At 40.9% G+C, this 24,993-nt stretch overlaps 1 protein-coding gene and 1 long non-coding RNA gene across 4 annotated transcripts in view; one reads left to right on the top strand and one right to left on the bottom strand.

Moving 5' to 3' along the window:
- Positions 1 to 97: 97 nt before the first annotated feature.
- Positions 98 to 20,836, bottom strand: LOC105486270 (ethanolamine-phosphate phospho-lyase). Of its 2 annotated transcripts, none has more exons than XM_011749048.2 (13): positions 20,647 to 20,836; positions 17,991 to 18,109; positions 17,568 to 17,727; positions 14,126 to 14,200; positions 12,352 to 12,442; positions 10,355 to 10,471; positions 8,379 to 8,461; positions 6,763 to 6,988; positions 5,546 to 5,700; positions 4,450 to 4,539; positions 4,086 to 4,216; positions 1,681 to 1,748; positions 98 to 499 (listed from the first exon to the last, which is right to left on the bottom strand). In XM_011749048.2, the coding sequence occupies exons 1-13, from the start codon at positions 20,700 to 20,702 to the stop codon at positions 371 to 373; spliced, it is 1,500 nt and encodes a 499-aa protein (XP_011747350.1). In that variant the 5' UTR covers positions 20,703 to 20,836; the 3' UTR covers positions 98 to 370. The 2 variants fall into 2 exon arrangements, with proteins under 2 accessions (XP_011747350.1, XP_070949318.1); XM_071093217.1 differs by lacking the exon at positions 20,647 to 20,836 and adding an exon at positions 20,571 to 20,587.
- A 118-nt stretch (positions 20,837 to 20,954) lies between these two features.
- Positions 20,955 to 24,993, top strand: part of LOC105486271 (uncharacterized) — an 84,899-nt gene continuing 80,860 nt past the window's right edge. For both annotated transcript variants that reach the window (XR_011621110.1, XR_011621109.1), the window contains exon 1: positions 20,955 to 21,182. This is a non-coding gene — a long non-coding RNA (uncharacterized lncRNA). The remainder of the gene's footprint in view (positions 21,183 to 24,993) is intronic.

Below are 24,993 nucleotides of genomic sequence, written 5' to 3'. Positions count from 1 at the left end.
ACATATTTTAAGGCACTAAGTCTCAAAAGTGAAGGAGCCTGTTACACTTTGCTCTCTAATTTGAAACATTAAAACATGAGAGGTAAACCTGCCAATGTATTTTGAGTTTGCAAGCTTACGTTTAATAGAATAAATCAGGTAGCTTCAGAAATCTCAAGTAAGAAAATTAACAGGCTAGAGTCTGAACTAATAATCCTGACACGGTTTGATTATCACTTAGGTTATTCTGATTACTCATTTACCTTTTTGTTTACGAATCTAAACTGACAATTCCACCTTTAGAGGTACAATAGAGCTATTAACTGATAAGACACATCTACTCATTCTCTATAACTCTGGACATCGCATCTTGCTTTAAAATGCAAATCGTTCATGTCTTGAGCCTCTTACTGAGCAGTGAATGTGTATCTGCGCACATTCCATTTCTCCTTCTGCTGGGATTTTCTCTGGAGTCAGTGGTGCTGTCCCTAAGCAGTTCTACGTGGGCTTCTTTCAGCATCTGCAAGACAGGCACACAAAGCTCCAGTGGGCATCCACCTCTAATCCCAACCAGCCTCCACAGGACTGACTTAACAAGCCCACACACAAACAAAGGACACAGGGAAACCAAACAAAACAACACTGCTTGCTCCTTTCTAACCCTCTCCTCAGTGTCTTCAATAGACATTTAAAATGTGATGTCAACAGAAAATCTGGGACTGCGAGTCAACTTTTCATAAAATGTGTGCCAACTTTGCTAACCCTAAAGTGGGATTTCTGGTGCTGAACACTTTTGTTTCGTTTTGTTTTTTTGCAGGACTCTTTTTAATGCTTGGGGAACCAGCAGTTACAGCTGCAATTCTGTCTTAGACTTGATAAACTATTCTTGACATCAAAGAATAATTGATTCCTTTAATTGGTTTGTGTTGTTAGACGAGACAGAAGCCATGCTGTTAGCAAATCACTCGCTCTCCTTCAAACAGCCTGATGATTTTAATCATGAAAAAAGACTTTGCTGACTCCACTGGATGTGCAGGCAGGCTTGAGGCACTGGGTGTTCCTTTATGCATCTAACTCATAAACAAATAACAAATTATGCAACAAAGCCTCTCAAGTTTTTGCCTTTCTGTTTCCCAGTCCAGGGTGCTCTTTCTCACACCCTCGGCAGCTCAGCAGAGAATGGCAAGGCCCTCTCCTGGAAGCACATCAAATGCAGAAACTAGGCCAGGCAGTGCCAGACAGTTCCCAGGCCCCACTGCCATTCGAAGCTTACACTTTAGTTCATTTTAGAACCGAACTCTGGCACTTCAGAACCTCCCTGCTAATGCTTCTGCTGATTGTAAAGGCAGTGTTTGAGAATCGGAGGCAGTCTCAGGCAGCCCTCAGGAAAAACAGGAAGGAACTTAGGCGGGTTGAATCCTCCCTCTATATTTTGTAGGCCATCTTTGCAGGCCCACGAGGCTGTTTTTGGTATGGGAATGATCCTGTAAGAATGGTTCTTTGGCTTTAGTCCTGTCAAATGATGTGACACTTGCTGTGGAAATTTAATTGTGCACTCAAAATTGCAACAATAAGCCAACCTAATACAGGCTGGTATTGTTCTAATGGTCATTGCACAATTTTTTGAAAATTTGTATTCCCTTTTTAAACATTCCCCAAATTTTAAACTTTCCCTCTAAAAATAAAGTAGCCGACTCTTACCTTTGTTTTGCATGGAATATTCTCAGAGGTCACACTTTCACTTTTGGTTCCCGTGGCTTCTTCTAAAACTAAATCAAAGAAGGTATTATGGAGAAGACGTAACATAAAATAACATAAAAACCTAAGAAAAAAATCTCTTTGGTATCTTAGCAATACCAAATGAAGAATAGAAGGAAATGTTATGTGCTAAAAAAATGGGCTGGGCGCGGTGGCTCATGCCTGTCATCCCAGCACTTTGGGAGGCCGAGGCAGGCGGATCACAAGGTCAGGAGTTTGAGATCAGCCTGGCCAATATGGTGAAACCCCATCTCTACTAAAAATACAAAAATAACCCAGACTTGGTGGCATGCGCCTATAGTCCCAGCTACTTGGGAGGCTGAGGCAGAAGAATCACCTGAATCCGGGAGGCAGAGGTTGCAGTGAGCTGACATCACGCCACCGCACTCCAGCCTGGGCGACAGAGCAAGACTCTATCTCAAAAAAAAAAAAAGAAAAGAAAAGAAAAGAAAAAGACAAAGAAAAAAAAAGTCACTGTTAAAATCACTTTAAGATTTTTTTTGTAGTATTTTACCATTATCATTTATAGGTGGCACTAAGCCCATTTTACCTATTTGTCATTCACTTTATTCAAAGGAAGTTCTTCTGGTCCACTATTAAGAATACTCAAGCTCTGAGTTGATGCAGATGTAGAGTGACAGATTGTCCCAAGCCACACTCTGTCTTGTACCCTGCCCTATGGGATCAAAGGACACACCTGCTTGTGAGGAATGCTTGCCAGGTCTGGATGTGAGCATGCACTCTGAGTCCAAAGACAGTGACCGTATTTTTAATAACTTTGGTGGACTCTCAAGTTTCCAAACATTCACTATTCACTATCTATTTTGTATGCTATATGGATTCCTATCTTCTCAGTTTTACTCTAAAAGCTGAGTAAAGAAGTTGAATCTTTTTTTTTTTTTTTTTTTTTTGAGAGACAGGGTCTTACTCTGTCACCCAGGCTGAAGTGTAGTGGTGCAGCTCACTGCAACTTCCACCTTGCAGGCTCAAGTGATACTCTCACCTCAGCCAAGTCCCAAGTAGCTGGGGCTACAGGCGCATGCACCACAATGTCCAGCTAATTTTTGTATTTTTTTTTTTTTTAATAGAGACAACCTTTCACCATGTTGCCCAGGCTGGTCTCCAACTCCTGAGTGATCCTGATCTCAACTCAAGCGATCTGCCTACTTTGGCCTCGGGGATCTTATAGGTATGTGCTGCCATGCCACCCTGAATTGTGAAAATATAACTAAAGCAAAAACAACAATACCTATCATTTGTATCATGCTTTATGCTATTCAACATGGTTTTACAGTACTAATTTACTTTCTAATCCAATGTATGTTCATAACAAAGAAATAAATTAACCTAGTTGCATAATATAGAAAATATAAACAAAAGATACATTTTTATGATAGACAATGGGCATGGTAGCACGCTCCTGTAGTCCCAGCTACTCAGGTGGCTAAGGGAGGAGAATTACTTGAACCTGGGAGGCAGAGGTTGCAGTGAGCCAAGATCCCACCACTGCACTCCAGCCTGGGTGACAGAGCAAGACTCTGTCTCAGAAAATAAATAGATAAAAATTAAAAAATAAAAGTTAAAAATGCAAAGTTAGGCTGGATGCGGTGACTTACATCTGTAATCCTAGCACTTTGGGAAGTCGAGGCGGGTGGATCGCCTGAGGTCAGGAGTTCGATACCAACCTGGCCAACACAGTAAAACCCCATCTCTACTAAAAATACAGAAATTAGCCAGGCATGGTGGCGGGTGTCTGTAATCCCAGATACCCAGGAGGCTGAGGCAGAAGAATCACCGAAACCTGGGAGGTGGAGGCTGCAGTGAGCTGAGATCACAACACTACACTCCAGCCTGGACGATAGAGTGAGACTCAGTCTCAAAAAAAATTAAAAAATAAAAAAAACCTTGCAAAGTTAAACGATTCAGCATATAGCAAAGAACTGTCACACTCTAGCCTATATAATTTTTTTTTATCAGAAATGTTTCATGTATTAATGGCACAATGCTGAAATACTCTACACTGTAGTATTTGTGGTGCATGGCACAATGCAGACATGCACTTTTAAATATGCTAGCTAGTCTAAAGTAAAAATAAATGACAAAACAGTATGTTCCTTCAGCAAAAACTTATATTTGGAGTTATATGAGTACAAACTGAAAATTTCAATTTAAGAGTCCATGTGGTTACTTTTTGGTTATCTTTTTCTAGTCCTAAATGGAAAGTTACACATTTATTTCTGCCCTGCCTCACTTCCATCATGAATAACAAGATGCATATGGTCATTATGACTAGGCCGGTGGGTTTGGGAGAGGCAACAAGAAGACATCTTAAAGATCCATGGACCCACCTGTTAGAACCCCATCAAGTTGGTCCACCATGAACTTTGCATCTTCTTCAGTGAAGCACATAGGTGGTTTTATTTTAAGTACATTTCTATGAGGTCCATCGGCACTGAGAAGCACACGTTTTTCTTTCATCCTAATTTGTGTAGGAAATGCATGTGAGTGTGTGCAAAGGATAACTACAATTACTGAAGAATGACGTGAACATAGAGCAGTTTAAGTATTCTGCATTTAAGAATCCCACGTTATAAATAGGATGTATTTTAAACTTTCCTTTTTCAGAGGGATGGGAGGAAGTCAAGCAAGCTTTCAAGTGGGTAGGCATCCTGCAGCCAAGATACCAAACAGGTGGGTGTGGGGGTGAATTACTTGTAGATGATGTGCTGAGCTTCAGCTGTGGCAGGGGTCCTTTTCAGATGGTCCTTCACTAAATCGATTCCAATAAAAAGGCCAACGCCCCTGCGAGAGGTAAAGAAAAACTTGACACACAATCTGTCCAACGATCCATTGTCACAAAAAGTTAACACTATCCCCAAACTTCCATTTAATTTCCAAGTTTAATTATAACTAATCCAAGATACCAATCTATGTTCACAGTTGTTTCTACTTTTGGAAATAAATTAGTTTTTGTCATCCAGTTTTCTTTTCTCAATTATAAAAGAAAATGGCTTAAAAATAACCCTTTCATGCTATTTAGTTTCTCAGGATGTTAATGATGATAAATGTTAACATATATGTATATGTCAATATTTCATATATATATGAAAAATATCCAGCTTTTCAGAATAGCATTTTAAATAATTTTCAGTAAATTATTTAGAGCTACATTAAGTTCCTTCTTTTCATCTTTTGGGTGCTGACATTATCCTAACTTTATTTAAAAAGTATAAAAGTCAGGAAAGACATGTACCGAAATGTTTTTTGTTGTTGTTGGTTTATTTATTATAGAAACAAGGTCTTGTTATGTTGCCCAGGCTGGTCTCAAACTCCTGGGCTCAAGCAATCTTCCTGCCTCTGCCTCCCAAGGTGCTGGGATTACAGATGTGAACCACCACATCCGGCCCTACCCAAATGTTAACAGTGGTGATATCTGGATTCTGGAATAAGAATAATTTTTGCTATCTCTGTTTTTTGGTGTTTTATAGATTTAGTTTTATGTACTTTATTGCAAACTTACAAGATAAAATATAAGCTATTATTATTATTAGAGACAGGATTTCACACTATGACCCAGGCTGGAATGCAGTGGCACAATCTCGGCTAACTGCAACCTCCACCTCCCAGGCTCAAGCGATTCTCATGCCTCAGCCTCTCGAGTAGCTGGGACTACAGGTGTGCGCCACCACACCTGGCTAATTTTTTGTAGTTTTAATAGAGCTGGGGTTTCGCCATGTTGCCTAGCTTACAAACTATTATTATTTTGAAAAAAATGAGTAACTACGTGACAACTTCATAATGAACATACCTAATATCGCCTATCAAAGTATGTTTAGCCTTCTGTTTTTTCAGTAACTCAGTAAGATAATTCCCTACTCTCATGGCATTTCTTTGAAGGTCTTCATTTTCAATTATATCCAGGACAGCCAAACCAACAGCACAAGATACTGGATTTCCTCCATACTGTGAAAAAAAAAAAAAAAGACAACAAATGAGAAAATGTACCAGTTGAATTGGTGGTATTCCCTCATCCATAAGAATTTGGCTCATACATACATAAGTGAAGATATAATTTTAATAAAATGTTCTCTTATAATATTAGCATCTCATATTTAGAATAGAGCATGATTCTATTTATTCAGGATTGAGTGAAAATTCATTCTAAATTATACTCTCCAAGCTGCATAACTGGTATGAAGGACTACCAGGGAATTTATTTGCTCATCCAAACAAAAACCAGACATTATGTTGGGAGTTTAGGATTTCATAGTGTTGCCCAGTGAGGGAAATAGGGGTTTCTGCCCTTGAAGAGCTGAGTAAAAATAGCTAAGCAATGACATGTTCTCCGAATAATTTATGTCCTCAGATTTGAATCTTACTTTTAGATATAACAAGTCCTATTATATATACTGAACAAACTACAATAATTTTTCCAAGCTTAAAGCTTATGGGGATAAAGCAAAGAAATATAATATCCCAAAGATAAAAATTCAGTATCTCTTATGACAGCCATATAACATTCATAGTACTGAGTCACCAAAATACTTTAGAAGTGTTTTGGAAATTTAAGTATGATATGAAACAAAGAAATGAAAATATCATAACCTGTGGAATTTAGCAAGGCAATCATCTATCATTGGAAAAATTAATAAGACTGTTTTAGGACAGGTAAAGATATACAAGCAGAAATACAAGAAGCATTTTGCCAGATAGAATGAAATCCGGTTAGATAAAAGTTTGGCCATGCCTAATGCACGTGGGGCTTAAAACCTAGATGACGGGTTGATAGGTGCAGCAAACCACCATGGCACATGTATACCTATGTAACAAACCTGCACATTCTACACATGTATCGAGGAACTTAGAGTAAAATTTACATGTTTTATTAAAATAAGAAAATCTTTGGCCAGAGTTCTGGGTGGTTAGCCGACAATACTGAGCTTTATTCTTCACTACATTGTCAAAAAATATAAGAACATGCATTGTTTTTCCTTCTTAGCATTAAAGTTGGAGACCAAAATGTACCGTATTAAAATATTCCATCCCAGAGCTGCTGAAGGCTTCTGCAATTTCTTTGGTTGTTACCACGCATGCCACTGGATGGCCGTTGCCCATAGGTTTTCCCATTGTGACGATGTCTGGAACAAAGTCTTCACCATCCATTTGGAAGCTCCAGAAATGTTTCCCAACTCGGCCCAAGCCCACCTGAACTTCATCAGCTATAAACACACCCCCTGCGCCGCGCACATATCTGAAAAGCAAAGCAGCAGTCTAATGCATTCAGGTCACTGAGATCCCCAAACCCAACCACAAAGATGCAAATTATTGTAGACAAAAAAAATGTTGTTAACCTGAAGAATTAATTTTTGTTAAAAAACATTTCAGTACTCTAAACCCCACATAAATGTCATTGATTTTACAATATAATCACATAATTTTTAAATTAGATATATTCCATACCAGTTGGGTTTGTGCTGCTTAAAGTAAGCTATATTGCAGTATTTTTTAAAAAATTTTTAAGAGAGATGGGGTCTCATTCTGTTGCCCAGGCTGGAGTGCAGTGGTAAGATCAAACTCCCTGTAACCTCAAACCCTTGGGCTCAAGCCATCCTCCCACCTCAGCCTGCCCTGCCGAGTAGCTGGAACTACAGGCATGGGCCACTACACCCAGATAATATTTTTAAAAAAGTTTTGTAGAGAGGGAGTCTTGCTATATTGCCCTGTTATTGAAGGGTATTGAAGTCCTGGCCTCAGGTGATCCTCCTGACTTGGCCTCCCAAAATGCTAAGATTATAGGCATGAGCCACAGCACCCAGTCTTATTACAGTATGTTAAGTGGGAAGAGAAAGAATCAAACAAGTAGTTGGTAACAGGGTTAGTCTTCAAATATTTACCAATTGGGAAGGCTTGTGTGATGGTTAATACTGAGTGTCAACTTCATTGGATTGAAGGACACAAAGTATTGATCCTGGCTGTGTCTGTGAGGGTGTTGCCAAAAGAGATTAACATTTGAGTCAGTGGGCTGTGAAAGGCAGACTCGCCCTTTATCTGGTGGGCACAATCTAATCAGCTGCCAGCAAATATAAAGCAGGCAGAAAAATGTGAAAATGAGAGACTGGCCCAGCCTCCCAGCCTACATCTTTCTCCCATGCTGGATGCTTCCTGCCCTCAAACATCGTACTCCAGGTTCTTCACTTTTGGGACTTGAACTGGCTATCCTTTCTCCTCAGCTTGCAGACAGCCCATTGTGGGACCTTGTGATCAAGTAAGTTAATACTTAATACCCCCGTGTGTGTGTGTGTATATGTGTGTGTGTGTATGATTATATATATATGATTAGTTCAGTCCCTCTAGTGAACCCTAACTAATACAGATTTGGTACTAGTCAATCAGAGAGGATGCAGGCTGGGGGCTGGAGCAGAGTTCTGAACTCCCGTTGTTGGACCATGTGTTAACCTTGTACATGCTGGATCTTGGGGAAGGCTGAGAGAGCATCCAGGAGTCCTGGGGTGGCAGGCGCTCAGGTGTGGCTATTTACCAGCTAATCAGGAATTATTTTAATATCTTAGCAACTAGTATGGCCCTACAGAATTGTCACAGTGTTCTCAGTTTGACCAAGGAGGCCCAAGTCAAGTACATACTTTGCCACTTTCTGGAAGTAGCCTGCTGGAGGAATTATTTGTCCGCCACAACTCTGCATGGATTCAGCAATAAAGGCAGCAATCTATACAAGAGAAGATGGGGTCAAAGTCCATTAGGTCCCCCTACAACCCCCCCAAAAAGAGGATATCTTATAGAGCAGGTTTTTTAAAAAAATAGCTACGAATAGACCTGTAGCAAGTGGCAAATTGGCCATTTGATTAAAGAAAAAAGAAAGGGTGTCTATGCTGGAAAAGCAATTGATTTAAAGCATTAACTTCTGAAAATCTAGGGTACCAATAAAGCTACCCTGAAAAATAGAGGAGATGAGAGGGCAACTTCCATTTCTCTATCATTACATGCAGCAGTTTCATTAGGATGAACTGAGTAAGACTGATATTTTTATTAGTCTTTGGTTATGAACCTGTAAAAAGTTACCTAGGTTCCAAGGGCATTGTTGTGATGCCTGTTTCTTAAGCTTGGTGAAGTAAGGCTGCCTGAGGCTGGAATTTGCACCATGGAAATGGGAGGGTGGTTTGTGGCCACACATTATAGTTATTGTGCTGTATTTCTAGGTTTTGCCCTAAACCACGCTTAACTCAACAGTAAGCAGTTAACAATAGGAACTACAGATGAATCATTCTAGAGACTAAGAAAAGAGAAGTAGGAAATAGATAATGTTGAAGGGAAAGCACAAAGAATTTGAGATGAGAAATCAAGAGAACTCCGGTTCTAGTTCAGATTACCCCTTAGTAATTGTAAGACCTTGGGTTAAATCCTTCACTTTTTAGATATTTAGTTTCTTAGCTATAAAATGAGGCCGTTGGACTCAAGATTTTTGCTGTACCATTCCAGGACTTTGCAAGCACATCTAATATTCTGAAGCACTGATCTTATATTTGTTCATTGCTTTCAGCACTGCTAATATGATAGCAATAATCCAATAAATGTTGAATGCTAAGTTTTCGAAAAATTATTCAAACCCTCTTTTAGCAGCAAAGAGTCTGTAAGATCTTGTTAATGTAAATTTTTTCCTAAAAGTGTTGTTTGCCATTTGTTTAAACAGGTACAGACCACATTTGAAGAGCAAGAGTCTGAAGCTCCCCACAACACATAGAGCTTTATGTCTACCTGCACAGACGTTTCACATAAGAAGATATGAAAAACAAACGGGTTAGCCAAAAAAAAAAAAAAAAAAAAAAAGAAGAAGCAGCAGTTAAGAAATGTGAATGGCTCTCCAGTAATGAAGACAGAAATATCTGAGTTAATTAGAAAAAGAAAAGGCCTCATTTTTATTTCAGTTAAGGTTTTTTAAAATAGCCAAGTCTATGCCATAAGCTAATTTTAAGGCAAAATATTGTCAAGTTGCATTAAAATCCACATAAGTAACCTACAGATGGGCTGAGAATTGAGTATTAAGCTGAAGACAGTAGGGTGAAGACTGAGAAAATGAAAATACTTTTTTCCTGCTCTCAAGGATTTTGTTTCTGTCTTAGAAGTCCAGGCCCAGTTCGGAAGAACATTTTCTGCCTTGGCTTACCCAGGTGCAAACCAGCCCCAGGCTCCATGGCTTCAAGAAGGTTGAAGTTCAAGGGAAGCACCAAGGCTCCCTTGTGGGTCTGGAAGTCTGCATTGATCCTGAGGTCCCAGGGCTACTTTGTCTCTTCTCTTCCCTTCACCATATAATGACCCCTACCCCTCTAGACTAGACCCTGCATACCACTGAAAAGGTCAGAATTAGGCCACCAGTTCTGGAACCAGATAGTGGTTGTATTTCCAGGATAAATAAAAGTAGACAGTCTTAGAGGTATGATTGTAATAACGCACTTTTTGAAGTTTGAATCAAGTGAAAACATAACTAGAGAAGAACAGAAAGGGACATTAGATATAATCCTTTTCCATCTCTTCGTTGAATCCCAACAGTTCCAATCCCTTTTTTAAAAGATGTTGAGATGTTTCCAAAGCTATAAATACAAACCTTCCTTCCACTATTATGAGCATCTTCAATGATTTTCTTCACTTCATCTGCATAAGCACTGGCTGGGTCTGCATGGTCTTCTCTATATTTTCCTCTGTAAGTATCTGGAGTTGGTGCCTGAAAACGTCAAATAATGCAATTGCTTGTAATTTGCCCTTTCGACAAACCTTAAAAAAAAGGCATTTCCCAGCCGGGTGCAGTGGCTCACGCCTGTAATCCCAGCACTTTGGGAGGCTAAGGCGGGCGGATCACGAGGTCAGGAGATCGAGACCATCCTTGTTAATAAGGTGAAACCCCCTCTCTACTAAAAATACAAAAATTAGCCAGGCGTGGTGATGGGCACCTGTAGTCCCAGCTACTCAAGAGACTGAGGCAGGAGAATGGCGTGAATCCGGGAGGCAGTGCTTGCAGTGAGCCGAGACTGCGCCACTGTACTCCAGCCTGGGCAACAGAGCAAGACTCCATCTCAAAAACAACAAAACAAAATAAAACAAAACAAAAAGGCATTTCCCCACAAGAACATGTTAGAATGGTGATCATGTGAACTTAAGATACTTTAGGTTTTTTTGTTCTTTTTTTTCCTTAACATTTCTAAATTCTGTGAAGAACTGACATCTTCGAATTGTGAACAGAAGCTTGGATTTGCTTCCAGACTGCTATAAATCAAGACTATATCCCTCCTCACATAAATAGAAAATTCAAATCAACAAGTGTGATGATACTATTTTAAAATGTCAGTGAAAGGAAACTGTATTAACTAGTCAGTATTTAAAATGAGCCAACACTGATCAACTATATTACAAATCGTAATCATTCAGAAAACTAGAGTGTGTTAGCACTCACTCCAGATCTTAAAATCTTGAAAGAAAGTATTGATGATTCTCAAGAAATTGGCCAGGCGCGGTGGCTCACGTCTGTAATCTTTGGGAGGCTGAGGTGTGCCAGTCTCTTAAGGTCAGGAGTTTGAGATCAGCCTGGCCTACACGATGAAACGCTGTCTCTACAAAAAATACAAAAATTAGCAGGGCTTGGTAGAGTATGCCTGTAATCCCAGCTGCTCTGGAGGCTGAGGCTAAAGAATCACTTGAACATGGTAGGCGAAGGTTTCAGTGAGCCAAGATCATGCCACTGCACTCCAGCCTGGGTAGCAAAGTGAGACTCTGTCTCAAAAAAAAAAAAAAAAAAAAGAAAAAGAAAAAAGGAAATTATGCTGATCCTCAGTTAAGACAAACATACCAAATAAACTTTACTTTTTCAACACCTTGGTTGGTTTCTTTATTTTACTTAATAAAGCTATATAATAATTTAGCATTATTCTACAGAGCAATGTATTTTTTTATTTTTTTCCTTTTTTTTTTTTTTTTTTGAGATGGAGTCTCGCTGTGTCACCTGGGTTGGAGAGTGCAGTGACATGATCTCAGATCACTGCAACCTCCACCTCCCGGGTTCAAGGGATTCTCCTGCCTCAGCCTCCCAAGTTGCTGGGACTACAGGCGCCTGCCACCACACCTGGCTAATTTTTGTACTGTTTTAAAGTAGAGACAGGATTTCACTATGTTGTCCAGGCTGGTCTTTAATTCCTGATCTCAAGTGATCTGCCCGCCTCGGTCTCCCAAAGTGTTGGAATTACAGGCGTGAGCCACTGTGCCCAGCCAAGAGCAATTTAAATACACACTTAGTTCAACTCTGAATTTTGAGTTGGCATTTGTGACAGAAAATGTAACTGAAGATTAAGGAGCAAGAAAAATAAAATGATAGCTCTGAACAACTACTAAACTAATTTGCCTATTGTAATACTCATCGATATATTTTAAATAGATAAACAGATTTTAAATAACATTCTGTCATTATTTAGCCCTTTGACCTTAGCAAGCCACATAACTGCTCTTGATTTTAGTTTCTCTTTCATGGTTCATTTAGATGAAAGCATTGTGCTGGATTATCATTAAGCATTCCTCCAGTACTAACATTCTGATTTAGGATTCTAAGACACTTACCACATGTACAAATTCTTTTTTGACATCTTTTCCTTTCTGAAACTTATATGGGCTAATCTCAATTAAGGATGATAGGTGACCATGGTAAGCACTGAAAAGAGAAAAAAAAAATAACCAAAATAATTCCAAGAGAGATGTTTTCAAATATACAAAAACCAGTGTTGCATTTCATCCATATGTATCCATCCAGGGAGAATCTCAACATTGGTGCCAGATTTGACTATATGGGATCTAATTTTTCATGGCAAGACTGGCCCTTAATGTGTCCAATTCTTCCTTTACATGTAATAAAACCCACAGAAAGCCAAGCATGTGTCCTCATTGACAATTTCTTTTTAGTTGGGAAAAACTGATGTATTTGGATTATATTGCTAAATCAGATTGTCTAAATGTGAAAAATTGTTTTCTATATCCTCATGCAATACTTTACATGTATGTATTCTTTAAATGTGTTAAAAGAATGTGTGTTACATTCTAGTAAATTTAAAAACAACTTTATCTCATAGAATGGGCATCTGTTTCTGTTTGGGATGATTTCTAAAGCATGTCCACTTGCAAATATTAGGCAAATACTACTTGATAAGGAAAAGGAGGCCTTTTTAAGAACTAAGATTGAGGCTAGCCATATGCAAAAGAATGAAACTGGACTCCTGCCTTTTACAATATACAAAAATTAACTCAACATGGATTAAAGACTTAAATTTGAGACTTAAAACTGTAAAAATCCTAGAAGAAACCCTAGGAAATACCATTCTGGACATCAGCCTTGGCAAATAATTTATTAATAAGTTCCCAAAAGCAATTGGGAAGGGCATGAAATGAGGTGTGTATTTAACTTCACCCTCTACATCTGAAGTCAGTGAGTGGGGTGGAGGAGTAGACAAAAATTTAAAAGAAAAAATATCCCTAGGCTGGGCTTGGTGGCTCACGCCTGTAATCATAGCACTTTGTGGGGCTGAGGAGGGCGGATAACTTAAGGTCAGGAGCTCGAAACCAGCCTGGCCAACATGGTGAAACCCTGTCTTTACTAAAAATACAGAAAAGTTAGTTGGGCATGGCGGAAGGCGCCTGTAATACCAGCTAACTCCAGAGGCTGAGGCAGGAGAATTGCTTGAACCCAGGAGGCGGAGGTTGCAGTGAGTGGAGATCGCGTCACTGCACTCCAGCCTGGGCGACACAGCAAGACTCCGTCTCAAAAAAAAAAAAAAAAGTCTAAGAAAGATGGAAGTTGCCAGATTTCTTATTTAAAATGTAATAAATTCATGTTTGAGAGCTAAGATTAGATAGTGACTGTTAATAATTACAGGCTAATGAAAAAGTTTTAAATTTTACCTGGCTGCTGGTTTTCTTTAAAATTTGCTTTAAATTGTTATCTTTAAAATTAGTGACCGCGAATAATCGTAATAGTGAAGTGAGTGCTTGAATTTTTTGGAAATTAATTGTATTCTTATTTGGAAAGCAATTTTATTACTTACATGTTACTAGTGGCTCAAAAAATAATGTGTGAAAAGTAATCCATGATTCATGCAAACTCCATGAAGCTACATCCCCCACAGTACCCAAGAAAGCCTCTCCCACTTCCTGGTACTTAGAAGGAATTAAGTATTCCTCTGGATTTAAGCCGGCCTTGATAGCTTAGTACATAACTTTAAAAAACATTGCTCCATATATCTGTCCTCCTTCACGTGTGTTTATGGTACTAGTATGGATAGGCTCAATACGATTTTGTCTCTGAAGAATCTTCTTGCTTAGAAACCTTGTGTCCAACACTTACTGGTCAAGAGTGATCACATCCTGGTGGCCTCTGAACTGCCGAGCCAGGCGTAAGGCTAAGTCGTTGGCTTCGGATCTATTAAGATAACAGAGAGAGAGGACACTGACACAATCTCTTTTTAAAACATTTAGGATGTGCCAGGCACGGTAGCTCACACCTGTAATCCTAGCGCTTTGGGAGGCCAAGGAGGGCCGATTGCCTGAGCTCAGAAGTTAGAGACCAGACTAGGCAACACGGTGAAACCCCGTGTCTACTAAAATACAAAAAATTAGCCAGGCATGGCAGCGTGGGCCTATAGTCTCAGCTACTTGGGAGGCCGAGGCAGGAGAATTGCTTGAACCTGGGAGGTGGAGGTTGCAGTGAGTGGAGATCGCCCCACTGCACTCCAACCTGGGTAACAGAGTGAGACTCCATCTCCAGAACAACAACAACAACAACAACAACAACAAAAAACATTTAGGATGTTAATTACCAAAGTTGTAAGATTACATTTATTCAGAGACTTACAAAATAATAAGTTGAAATCCTCTCCTTCCTCTATCTTGCCCACCCACTTTACCCTTCTAATGTAAGTTTCCCTAGATGTTTTCAATAAAGAATGAGACATATAGAAGAAACCCAATAAACATTAAGGATATGCTGCCCATTTCAGACTTTAGTTCAGCCACATAGTGACTGAGGACGTGAAGAAGCCTTCATTAAACCTGATCTCCACAGGAGGAATGGGAGACTGAGGGCCCATTAGGTTGGCTGCCAACCTATGTCGTATTTACCCAATATTTGACTAGCTTCCTTCTCTATAAAATTAGTATCAAATTTTTTCCTATGTATTTCAGATAATCTAAATATACTACCAAACACAGGAAGAAAATAATAATAAGTGGAATGTTTACTATCTGCTAAACATCATGCTGAGGATTTTGCTTGTATTTATTCTTGTAACAACATTACAAGTACTGCCATCTCCTTTTTAAGGATAAAACAGCCTCAGAGAGGTAAAGTAATCAGAATAAGGTCTCATAGCTAATATGAGGTAGAGCAGGATTCAGACTGAAGACTTTTTTACTTTAAGAATATTTTGTTGGCCAGGCATGGTAGTGGTGGCTCATGCCTGTAATCTTAGCACTTTGGTAGGCCAAGGCAGGAAGATTTCTTGAGGTCAGGAGTTCAAGATCAACCTGACCAACCTAGCGAGACCCTGTCTCTGAAAATAATGAAATATTTTTTAAAATTAAAAAAAAAGAATATTAGTCTTGGATGGGTGCAGTGGCTCATGTCTGTAATCCTAGCACTTTGGGAGGCTGAGGCGGGCAGATTGTTTGAGCCCACGAGTTTGAGACCAGCCTGGGCAACATGGTGAAACCCCATCTCCACAAAAAACACAAAAATTAGGCCAGGCATAGTGGCTCACCCTATAACCCCAACACTTTGGGAAGCTGAGCCAAGTGTAGTGGTGTGACCCACCACGCTGGATATAAATTTGGTTTTAAAATATCTTAATGCAAAGTGAATCACAGAGAGTCATATAATCAAATATTCACAAAATGTCTAATAGTTAATTTTCATATATATTTCTTTCTTTTCTTTTCTTTTTTCTTTTCTTTTCTTTTTTTTTTTTTGACGGAGTCTCATGCTGTTGCAAGGCTGGAGTGCAGTGGCATGATCTTGGTTTACTGCAACCTGACTCCCTGGTTCAAGCAATTCTCCTGCCTCAGCCTCCCAAGTAGCTGGGACCACAGGTGTGCACCACCACGCCAAGCTAATTTTTGTATTTTTAGTACAGACAGGGTTTCACCATGTTGGCCAGGATGGTCTTGATCTCTTGACCTCGTGATCCACCCGCCTTGGCCTCCCAAAGTGCTGGGATTACAGGCATGAGCCACCACCCCCAACCATATTTCATTTTTAAAATAGGAGTTTCTACTATACGTTTATATAGCTTCCCCTAATATAATATTGCATTTCAAGCACATATTTAGGCATGCATTTGCAAAAACATACTTCTAGATATCTGCATAATAGTCTAAAGAATGGATATACAATGATTTGAATTTACAGAATTTAAAAGTAGGGGCCAGGCACGGTGGCTCACATCTGTAATCCCTGCACTTTGGAAGGCTGAGGTGGGCAGATTGCTTGAGTCCAGGAGTTCAAGAGCAGCCTGGGCAACATAATGAGTCCCTGTCACTAAAAAACAAACAAAACAAAACAAAAAAACTAAGTTAAAAAGTTGAGGCGGCCCAAGGGGCCTGCGTGGGGATGGCCAGCCTGTGGGCGTTGGTGCTGGCCCCAGGGACCACACACTGACCCTGAGGTGCTGCTGGTAGCCTCATGCATGGCCTTCCAGGCCAGTGGTGCTCCTTCTGGCTGGGCGCGGTTGCTCATGCCTGTAATCCCCGCACTTTGGGAGGCTGAGGCAGGCGGATCACCTGAGGTCAGGAGTTTGAGACCAGCCTGACTAACATGGAGAAACTCCATTTCTACTAAAATACAAAATTAGCTGGGCGCGGTGGCGCATACCTGTAATCCCAGCTACTCAGGAGGCTGTGGCAGGAGAATCGCTTGAACTCGGGAGGTGGAGGTTGCAGTGAGCTGAGATAGTGCCATTACACTTCAGCCTGGGGAAAAAGAGCGAAACTCCATCTCAAAAAAATAACTAACTAAATAAATAAATAAATGAAACTTGAAATGTATCTATTTGAGTTTCCCTCTTCTTCCTTTCTTTCTTTCTTTCCTTTTTCTTTTTTCTTTTTTTTTTTTTTTTGAGACGGAGTCTGACTCTGTTGCCCAGGCTGGAGTGCAGTGGCATGGTCTTGGCTCACTGCAAGTTCCCCCTCCCGGGTTCATGCCATTCTCCTGCCTCAGCCTCCCGAGTAGCTGGGACCACGGGCACCCACCACCTCGCCTGGCTAATTTTTTGTACTTTTAGTAGAGACAGGGTTTCACTGTGTTAACTAGGATGGTCTAAATCTCCTGGCCTCGTGGTCTGCCCTCCTCAGCCTCCCAAACTGCGGGGGTTACAGGTGCGAGCCACTTTTTACAGGCAGGCCTTCTTTCTTTTCTTGTGTTTGTGTTGGGGAAATATGCTCAATTTTCAACAATCAAAAATCTTTAAAAAGTTATAGCTTGTTTAGTAGAGTTATTTCTTGGCTAAAGTTCCTCATACACTCATTGAAAGAATATCTTGGCCTATTGATCCTTTAGCTACTTATTGCACTGCCTGAGGAGGTGAGCATCATTTGACCAGTTTGATTCAGAGTCTTGGAATAAAGTGGGAGAACCAGAAAGGCCAGGTCCCTAATGTGTGATCACTTAGTGAATGGCAAGAAACTCAGCAGACCTTTTTAGACAAGCTCCACCATGAATCAAAAGGAAAGATTTGTGTGAAAGAGTAGACAAAGCTTAGTGGGAATGGGGAGGGGTGGGAAACCATGAAACATACCCTGAATTTGTAAAATAACAAACAGAGAGTTTCTCCGGCAGAGTGGCTGAAAGGCGCTTGGCATACTCAACAATGTTGTCGTGGAGGAATCGAGAATTTGTATTTAGCAGTTCCATCTGTTTCAAGGCAGCTTTGACCACTTCTGGGTGACAGTGTCCCACTAAAGTTTATGAAACAAAAGCCCAACAAGTAAGTTAGAATTCTAAGTGCCTGGGAATAAGAGGAATGATGAAGCAAACAAACAAACAAAAGTTGAGTTCCTTTCTCTTCCATATTTTACTGAGATTTTCCCCGCTAGGACTACTGGCCCACTCAGCACAGGAACTGCAGCCACTGCAATTCCCTAGACAAATATTAAGTGTTCCAAGTCAGTTTTACTCCATGAACATTTCCTTCAAAGCACTGCAAGGACAGGACATTTACCATGGGCAACATTGTTGATGCAGTCCAAGTACTGTTCACCGTTCTCATCAAACATGTACTGCCTCCGGGCTCTCACTATTTTGATGGGATCCGACGCAAAGAAAACTTTGCATGAGGGCCTAGAAATAATCAAAGGAAACACTTTGGTCTGGTAGGACTACTCTCAGTATTTTTCCTTCTCAATGAAGGTCACCATCTGTGGAAAAGTACAATTACGTAAAGGAAAGGGAAAGCACAACCTGGATGACATACATTTCTTTTCATCTCATGTAAACCTGGAAACTTTTATGTTAATCTCCCATTCATGACATTGTTCACATTCCTTATGCTTGTTATGTTAAATGTGCCATGATTTGACAGTTTATTAGAGGCACATGAATCCGCTCTCTGATGGTTCTAATCACACAAACCAATAACTACTTTTCCTTTGAGAAATTTTGTTCTATCAGAAAAAAAAAAAAGACAAGTTTTTTTGGGGGGCTTAATGTGTCAGAAACTGTTACATATTTTGTAAATGTTATTTAATTCTGCCAACAATCCTATGCAATAGAGGTTATTATCATTCTCACTCTCACAGGTGAGGAGACCAAGGCACAGAGAAATTAAGAAACTGGCTTAAGGTTCCACAGACAGTAAATGAGAAAATCAGAATTTGCAAGTAGGCTGTGTTGTGCCATCGCCCAAGGTAGACATCTCTATTTCCCCTTCAATCTAATGTATAAAGACATGAATAGCACTGAAAACTAAATACAAATAACCTAGAGTTAAATACTACGAAGTTTTATAGATCATTTTCATTTTCATGTATTTTGAGTGGTACTTGTCCTGTATCAAATGGATTTTCCATTATTAACTAATGAAATTCAATTATGCTTCTAACCACTTAATATGTTTTTTGAGCATAATAAAGTCATCCATACTTTTATTTGGATGAATGTCTGGAGTATACATTTTATCACACAGAAATTTCATAAAGCCTTCTAATCTTGGCTTTATGAATATTTAAGAACTAAAGTTAAATATATTTATTTATTTTGGTGATTTTGCATACACACAAAAAAGCCCTCACACGCATTGGAGGTAGTTTTAGTAGTAGAAATATACTAAATTGATATGTAACTGTTTAGAAGGAATTTTGATTATTATGAGCAGTAGGTAACCTCAAATTTTAAAATTGCATAAGGGTGTGTTATATATTGATGCTTTTTCAGCATCATCAGCTGAAATGAAAATAATATTTTATAAGAATTTCTTATTGGTTCAAACTCAGCTGTTTACACCTAAAAGTTAAAATCCAAAAAAAAATCTTTGTTAAGGTTGTGGGCTGAAAGCTGCAGACTTCACATTGCCTTTTTAACACGTTTTCCACCTTGCCCGTCAGACTTGAGGTAAAATTCTCCTTCTTCCAGTCAGCCCATGGCTACACTCGTGCTTTTAGAAAATTTGTTCTGCTCATGTCAGAAACTATTAGGCATTCACTGGAATCTAACTATGTAAGATTGAAAACTAACAGAGTGAGTGATTAGAAAAAGTAGGGTAGTGATTGATTAATGGGGGAAGAACTGGACTATTTTGACCCCACTTGGCGGCTGAGAGAGACGGGACTAGTCTTCCAAACCACCATCTAGAAACCCCTCCAGTTGGGTGAGGAGCTTCAGTCTGAGAAACTGTCCAGCATTCCTCCGAAGAGGATGCGGATTGTTTTCCTCCTTGTAACCTCAAGCGCTCTCTCATGCCCACTGGCCCCGCTGCAGTCTTTCATTTCAAGTGAATATTGCAGACGGTTGACTTTACAGTGTTCGGGATCATGAATCATCATTTATATTTACACGTATCTTTTTAAAAACCACCCACAAAACACTAACATATTAATCTCATCTGCTTGCTCCTGTGAAGTAGAATGTTATTCTTACTTTCATAGAAGAGACAATTAAAGTAATTTGACAGAGGTCACACAGGGAATATGACACCCAACGAGGGCCAGAGCCCCGTCGGTCTTATATGCTCACCATCAGATTACCAAGTTGTCTGTGACAGGGGCAAGACAAGCAGACTGGGGAGAACACAGCTTGGGAGACCAAGTTGGGTAAGAGGGATCCAAATAAAATCTCTGCTTTTCTAACAGAAAGTGGTTTCAAGTTTTCCATTGGCTAGGTTAACACTTCACCGCTTAACCAAGCATGCAAGAAGAAAAAACTCACTTTAAGTAAAAATTGTCAGAATTAGTTTGTTTGCAGAGCCATCATGAAAACATATTTCTGAGTTCACAGTTTCCAAAAACTTTCGAGTTGGATGGGGGTGGCGGAGCGCTATCTTTCTCCCACCCACCTCCCATCCCTGGAATGGTGTCTGCTAGGGCTATTGGCTGTCATCCACCAACCCCTCTAGCCGGCCGGCAGCCCCCGCTAGTCCGCAGGCTGCAGAGCGAGCCGGGGACTTTCGAGCGGGCAGGGAGCCCAGTGTTCCGGGCTCCAGGAGCGTTTCTGGGAGCCCGCGCGGCCCCTGCAGGTGGAGGCGCGCAGGGCGTGCGCACAGGGGCGGCGGGCACGGAGGGCGGCGGTGGCATCGCTGGTTCCCTACCCGGCTTCATCTCTCCAACCTCTGCACTCGTTATTGCCCCCTCTCTGCACTTTCTTCTGGGCCAGGGTGCCCTTACCCGATGTGCTTCTTCCTCAGCGCCAGAGTGTCCCGCTTGCTGTACAGCTCGCACATGGTGGCGGGGTGCAGGGCGTCTGTCCGGTCTGCGCACCTCCTTCGCTAGCCTGGGACTGCCTTGGCGGCCCCGGCCTTCCTCCGGTTATCCCTCGTGGCGTTCTCTTGCCCGGGGCGTCGGAAGTCACTGGTGTCATCAACTAGCTAGGATTATCTCCCTTTTAAGTCTGGCTCTGGCGTTGACCTCCGCCAAGTCCCTCCTCCTCCCCCGCCGGGGCCGCGGGCAGGTCGCCGGGCTAGCAGCTCATTCGCCACCACCCTGTCCTGCCCGGGCGGCTCGGCCCTGCCCGCCCCTATCATTCCTCTAATTCTCCTTTCATTCTCCTAACTTTGCCTCCTTTGCTTTTCCTCCTCCTCTGCCTGCGAATTCCCTCCTTCCCACGTTCTTTCTGTTTCTTTTTAGTGTAGTCTTTTATTTTCTGGTAAAAATTGAGGAGTTAGGCGTTTCCCAGATCAAGACTCACTGCGCAGTCGGATAAGGTAACCTACCATTTACTCAGCACAAGGACGCATCCTAACGAGAAATAACCCGGACTCAGACTGTTATCTCCATTGGCGGTAATGATGTAGGCAGTGTTTCAAATATCTCCTTTAACAATAATTACACTTCTAATTCTTCTAACTATACAACTTACAAAACACATTCACATGACTTATCTTGTTCAGTCTTCAAAATAACCCTGAGAGATGACCACGAGTGTTAATAAACGGGGAAAGTGAGGTTATTCCTTGTTCTAATGATTACACATCCGCTGGATGCTGAAAACGGGACTCATTCTTAGATTTCTTGACTTCCCTCAAGATGGTCTTCTCACACTGATCATATCTGAAGCTAAACATGTGCACAGGTAGAATCTTAATTAACTGTATCATTAAATCATAAATTATTTTAACTAGAAGTCATCTGGTTTAACTTCTCTGCTCTGTAGATAAGAACGATGAGGCACAGGAAAGGTGAAGGTTTATTCAAGTTCACACAAACACTTCGTCATTGGGTTAAGGATAGGTCATTTTATTCTCTCTCTTTTGAAAGGGCAGTAGGGAAAGCCTAATTTGTATCTATCAACACATTTGATAAATATTTGCAACTGATCTGTCTCTTGAAAAAAGTTGTTAATATATATTCATGCACTGCAGGAGGAGTAGAATTGGATTGCCTAAGGTAGAAAGAGAAATGGAGTCCTGTGAGAAACACTGTGTTAATTCTAGGTTTTAAGCCAGGCGTGGTGACTCACGCCTGTAATCCCAACGCTTTGGGATTAATCCCAAACTGGGCAGATCACCTGAGGTCTGGAGTTCCAGACCAGCCTGGCCAACATAGCAAAATCTCGTCTCTACTAAAAAAATACAAAAATTAGCCAGCATGGTGGCGGGCACCTTTAATCCCAGTTACTTGGGAGGCTGAGGTGGGGAGAATCGCTTGAACCCGGGAGGCAGAGGTTGCAGTGGGTTGAGATCATGCCACTGCACTCCAGCCTGGGCTACAGAGTGAGACTCCATCTCAAAAAAAAAAAAAAAAAAAAAGAGTTCCATGTTTTATAAATGAAAAGCTGGAAGCACTTTGGAGACTCACAAGAAATCCCAATTATGTAATCTTGGTCTAGTTCTGTGCCTGAAAGATATTGCCAACTATATATCTACTCTCAAACCACCCTGACCTGGTGAAGTCGTAGTCATGCTTCCTTCACAAAACCTTATGGATTCTTGTTGTTAATATTCCCAGTGCCTTAAGAAACCCTGGATTAAGAGTCTTGGGTTCTAGATCTGGTTCTTCCATAAACCAGCTGGGCTTCTTAACCTTTCTGAGGCCAAATTTCTTTGTATTGAAAACTGAGCTCTCTGGCTAGTGGGGAGGTACACAGCTGTAATCCCAACGCTTTGGGAGGCCGAGGCAGGTGGATCACTTGAGCTCAGGAGTTTGAGACCAGCCTGGGCAACCTGGTGAAATTCTGTCTGTACAAAAAATGTAAAAATGAGCCAGAGATGGTGGCATGTACCTGTAATCCCAGTTACTTGGCAGGCTGAGGTGGGAGGATCCCTTGAGCCTAGGAGAAAGACTCTGCAGTGAGCTAAGATTGTGTCACTGCACTCTAGCCTGGGTGACACAGTGAGACCCTGTCTCATAAAAAGAAGAAACCCTCCAACTCAAAGCATTACAAGTAGGGCTTGAATGAGATCATGATTTTGTCTTTATAGAAGTAGAGTCCTGAGCCCTCTTCTTTTCTCTTCACTCTTTCCGAAGAGTGCTAACTTATGTTTTAAGCATTTATTTAGGAGAAGGCTTTTTAGATTCATTACCTTTTAAGGGAAAGCAAGCCATAGCTACATAAAAGATAATTTCCCCATTATTTAACTTTTTTCACAATAGAATATATAATATTGACTAAGTACCAAGGACAGTCTTTAAAGAACTGACACATAATGGATCAAAATAAGGACGGATAAAAGTCGACAGACAACCACACTATACAAAGCTTTATCAAAAAACAAATCCCAAGGTATTTGGGGGTATATTTTCTCATGTACTTCTCAAATGTATAATTATATGGTAGGAATGTATACTGTAGTGCATTTTCTCTCCAGAAGTTGACACTTGGGCCAGGCATGGTGGCTCACACCTGCAATCCCAGCACTTTGGGAGGCAGAAGTGGGCAGATCTATTGAGGTCAGGAGTTCAAGACTAGCCTGGCCAACACGGTGAAACCCCATCTCCACTAAAAATGCAAAAAATTAGCCAGCTGTGGTGGCGTGTGCCTGTAGTCCCAGCCACTCGGGAGGCTGAGGCAAGAGAATCACTTGAACTTGGGAGGTATAGGCACTGCAGTGCCACTCCAGCTCCAGCTTAGGTGACAGAGCAAGATTCTGTCAAAAAAAAAAACAAAAAAAAACAAAAAAACAAAAAACAAAAGGAAAAAAGAAGTTGATGTTCTCTCAGTTTTGGTTCTGACCTTATTGATTGGCTCACTCTATTAAGTGAGTCCTGATCCGAAGGTCATAGATTTCTCAACAACCAAGGCTTGGTCAAACAAACCATATTTGTGCATGACTGAAATGGGGAGGTACAGCCCACACAAGCTTGGAAAAATAAGAATTCCATTCAATAGTCCAATGAGAAGAGTCTGAATGGCAAGTTTTAATTTTCTTGTTGGTAAAAACCCTGCAAAAATGGGTGGGTGAACTATACGTTCCCAATAACAGAGATTATTCAGCTTATTAGACATTACTCAAGATGAAACATGGGCATTTGAAAGTTTTCACTCTTTCCTGTTACCCTGTCATGCCCTAATCTACCCTACCCTTCACAGGGATTTGCATTTTCTGAAAATCATACATCGTCTAGGACAAATGCTGAGTGTGGTGCTTTTCTGACCTGACACACGACATCCAAAGAGGGCATCTTTGATCCCAAACAGAACTTTGCATGAGCAATATAGTTCACATGTCTGAACTTCACCTGAGAACTCTACATTGCTGTCAACATGTGCATATAACTGGGCACACAGCTCCTAGTTCAGATTAGAAGGAGGCTGACAGGTTAAAACAGGTGTCTATCTCTGGGAGTTCAAAACCACTTCAAAGAAGCCATTTGAACAACAATATGCGTGGGCTGGGTGCAGTGGCTCACACCTATAATCCCAGCACCTTGGGAGGCCAAGGTGGGTGGATTTTGAGACCAGCCTGGCCAACATGGTGAAACCCCGTCTCTACTAAAAATGCAAAAATTAGCCTGGTGAGGTGGCATGAACCTGTAGCAGCTACTTGGGAGGCTGAGGCAGGAGAATCACTTGAACCCAAGAGGTGGAGGCAGTGAGCTGAGACTGCACTACTCAACGCCAGCCTGGGTGATAGAGTGAGACTGTGTCTCAAACAAAACAAAGCAATATGTGTGAATGTGTGCCTCTACTGTGTATCAATGGCACATCAAGATTGTGTAAACTGGCTGGGTACAATGGCTCACACCTCTAATCCCAGCATTTTGGGAGGCTGAGGTGGGAAGATCAGTTGAGCCCGGGAGTTCGAGACCAGCCTAGGCAACATAGTGAGATTCCATCTTTATTTTCTCTAAATAAATTAATTAAATTTTAAAATTGCATAAACCTTTTTCTCTACTCCCTTCATCCTGAAATTCCCTTCCAAACTAAGTCCAGAGGAGTCTTCCAGACTTGTGTTTGTGTGTGGTGAGGGGAGACTTCTGGAGAGGGGGAGTAAGGTTATATTTTAGATACCCCAGTCTCATCTTAGTTCTCACTGAAACCTCTAGCCAACCTAGGAGCCACATACAAAACTCAAG

This window comes from Macaca nemestrina, chromosome 3 (genome assembly GCF_043159975.1).
Source record: "Macaca nemestrina isolate mMacNem1 chromosome 3, mMacNem.hap1, whole genome shotgun sequence".
Classification (NCBI taxonomy): Eukaryota; Metazoa; Chordata; class Mammalia; order Primates; family Cercopithecidae; genus Macaca; species Macaca nemestrina.
This window is presented reverse-complemented; position numbering and strand designations above follow the sequence as displayed.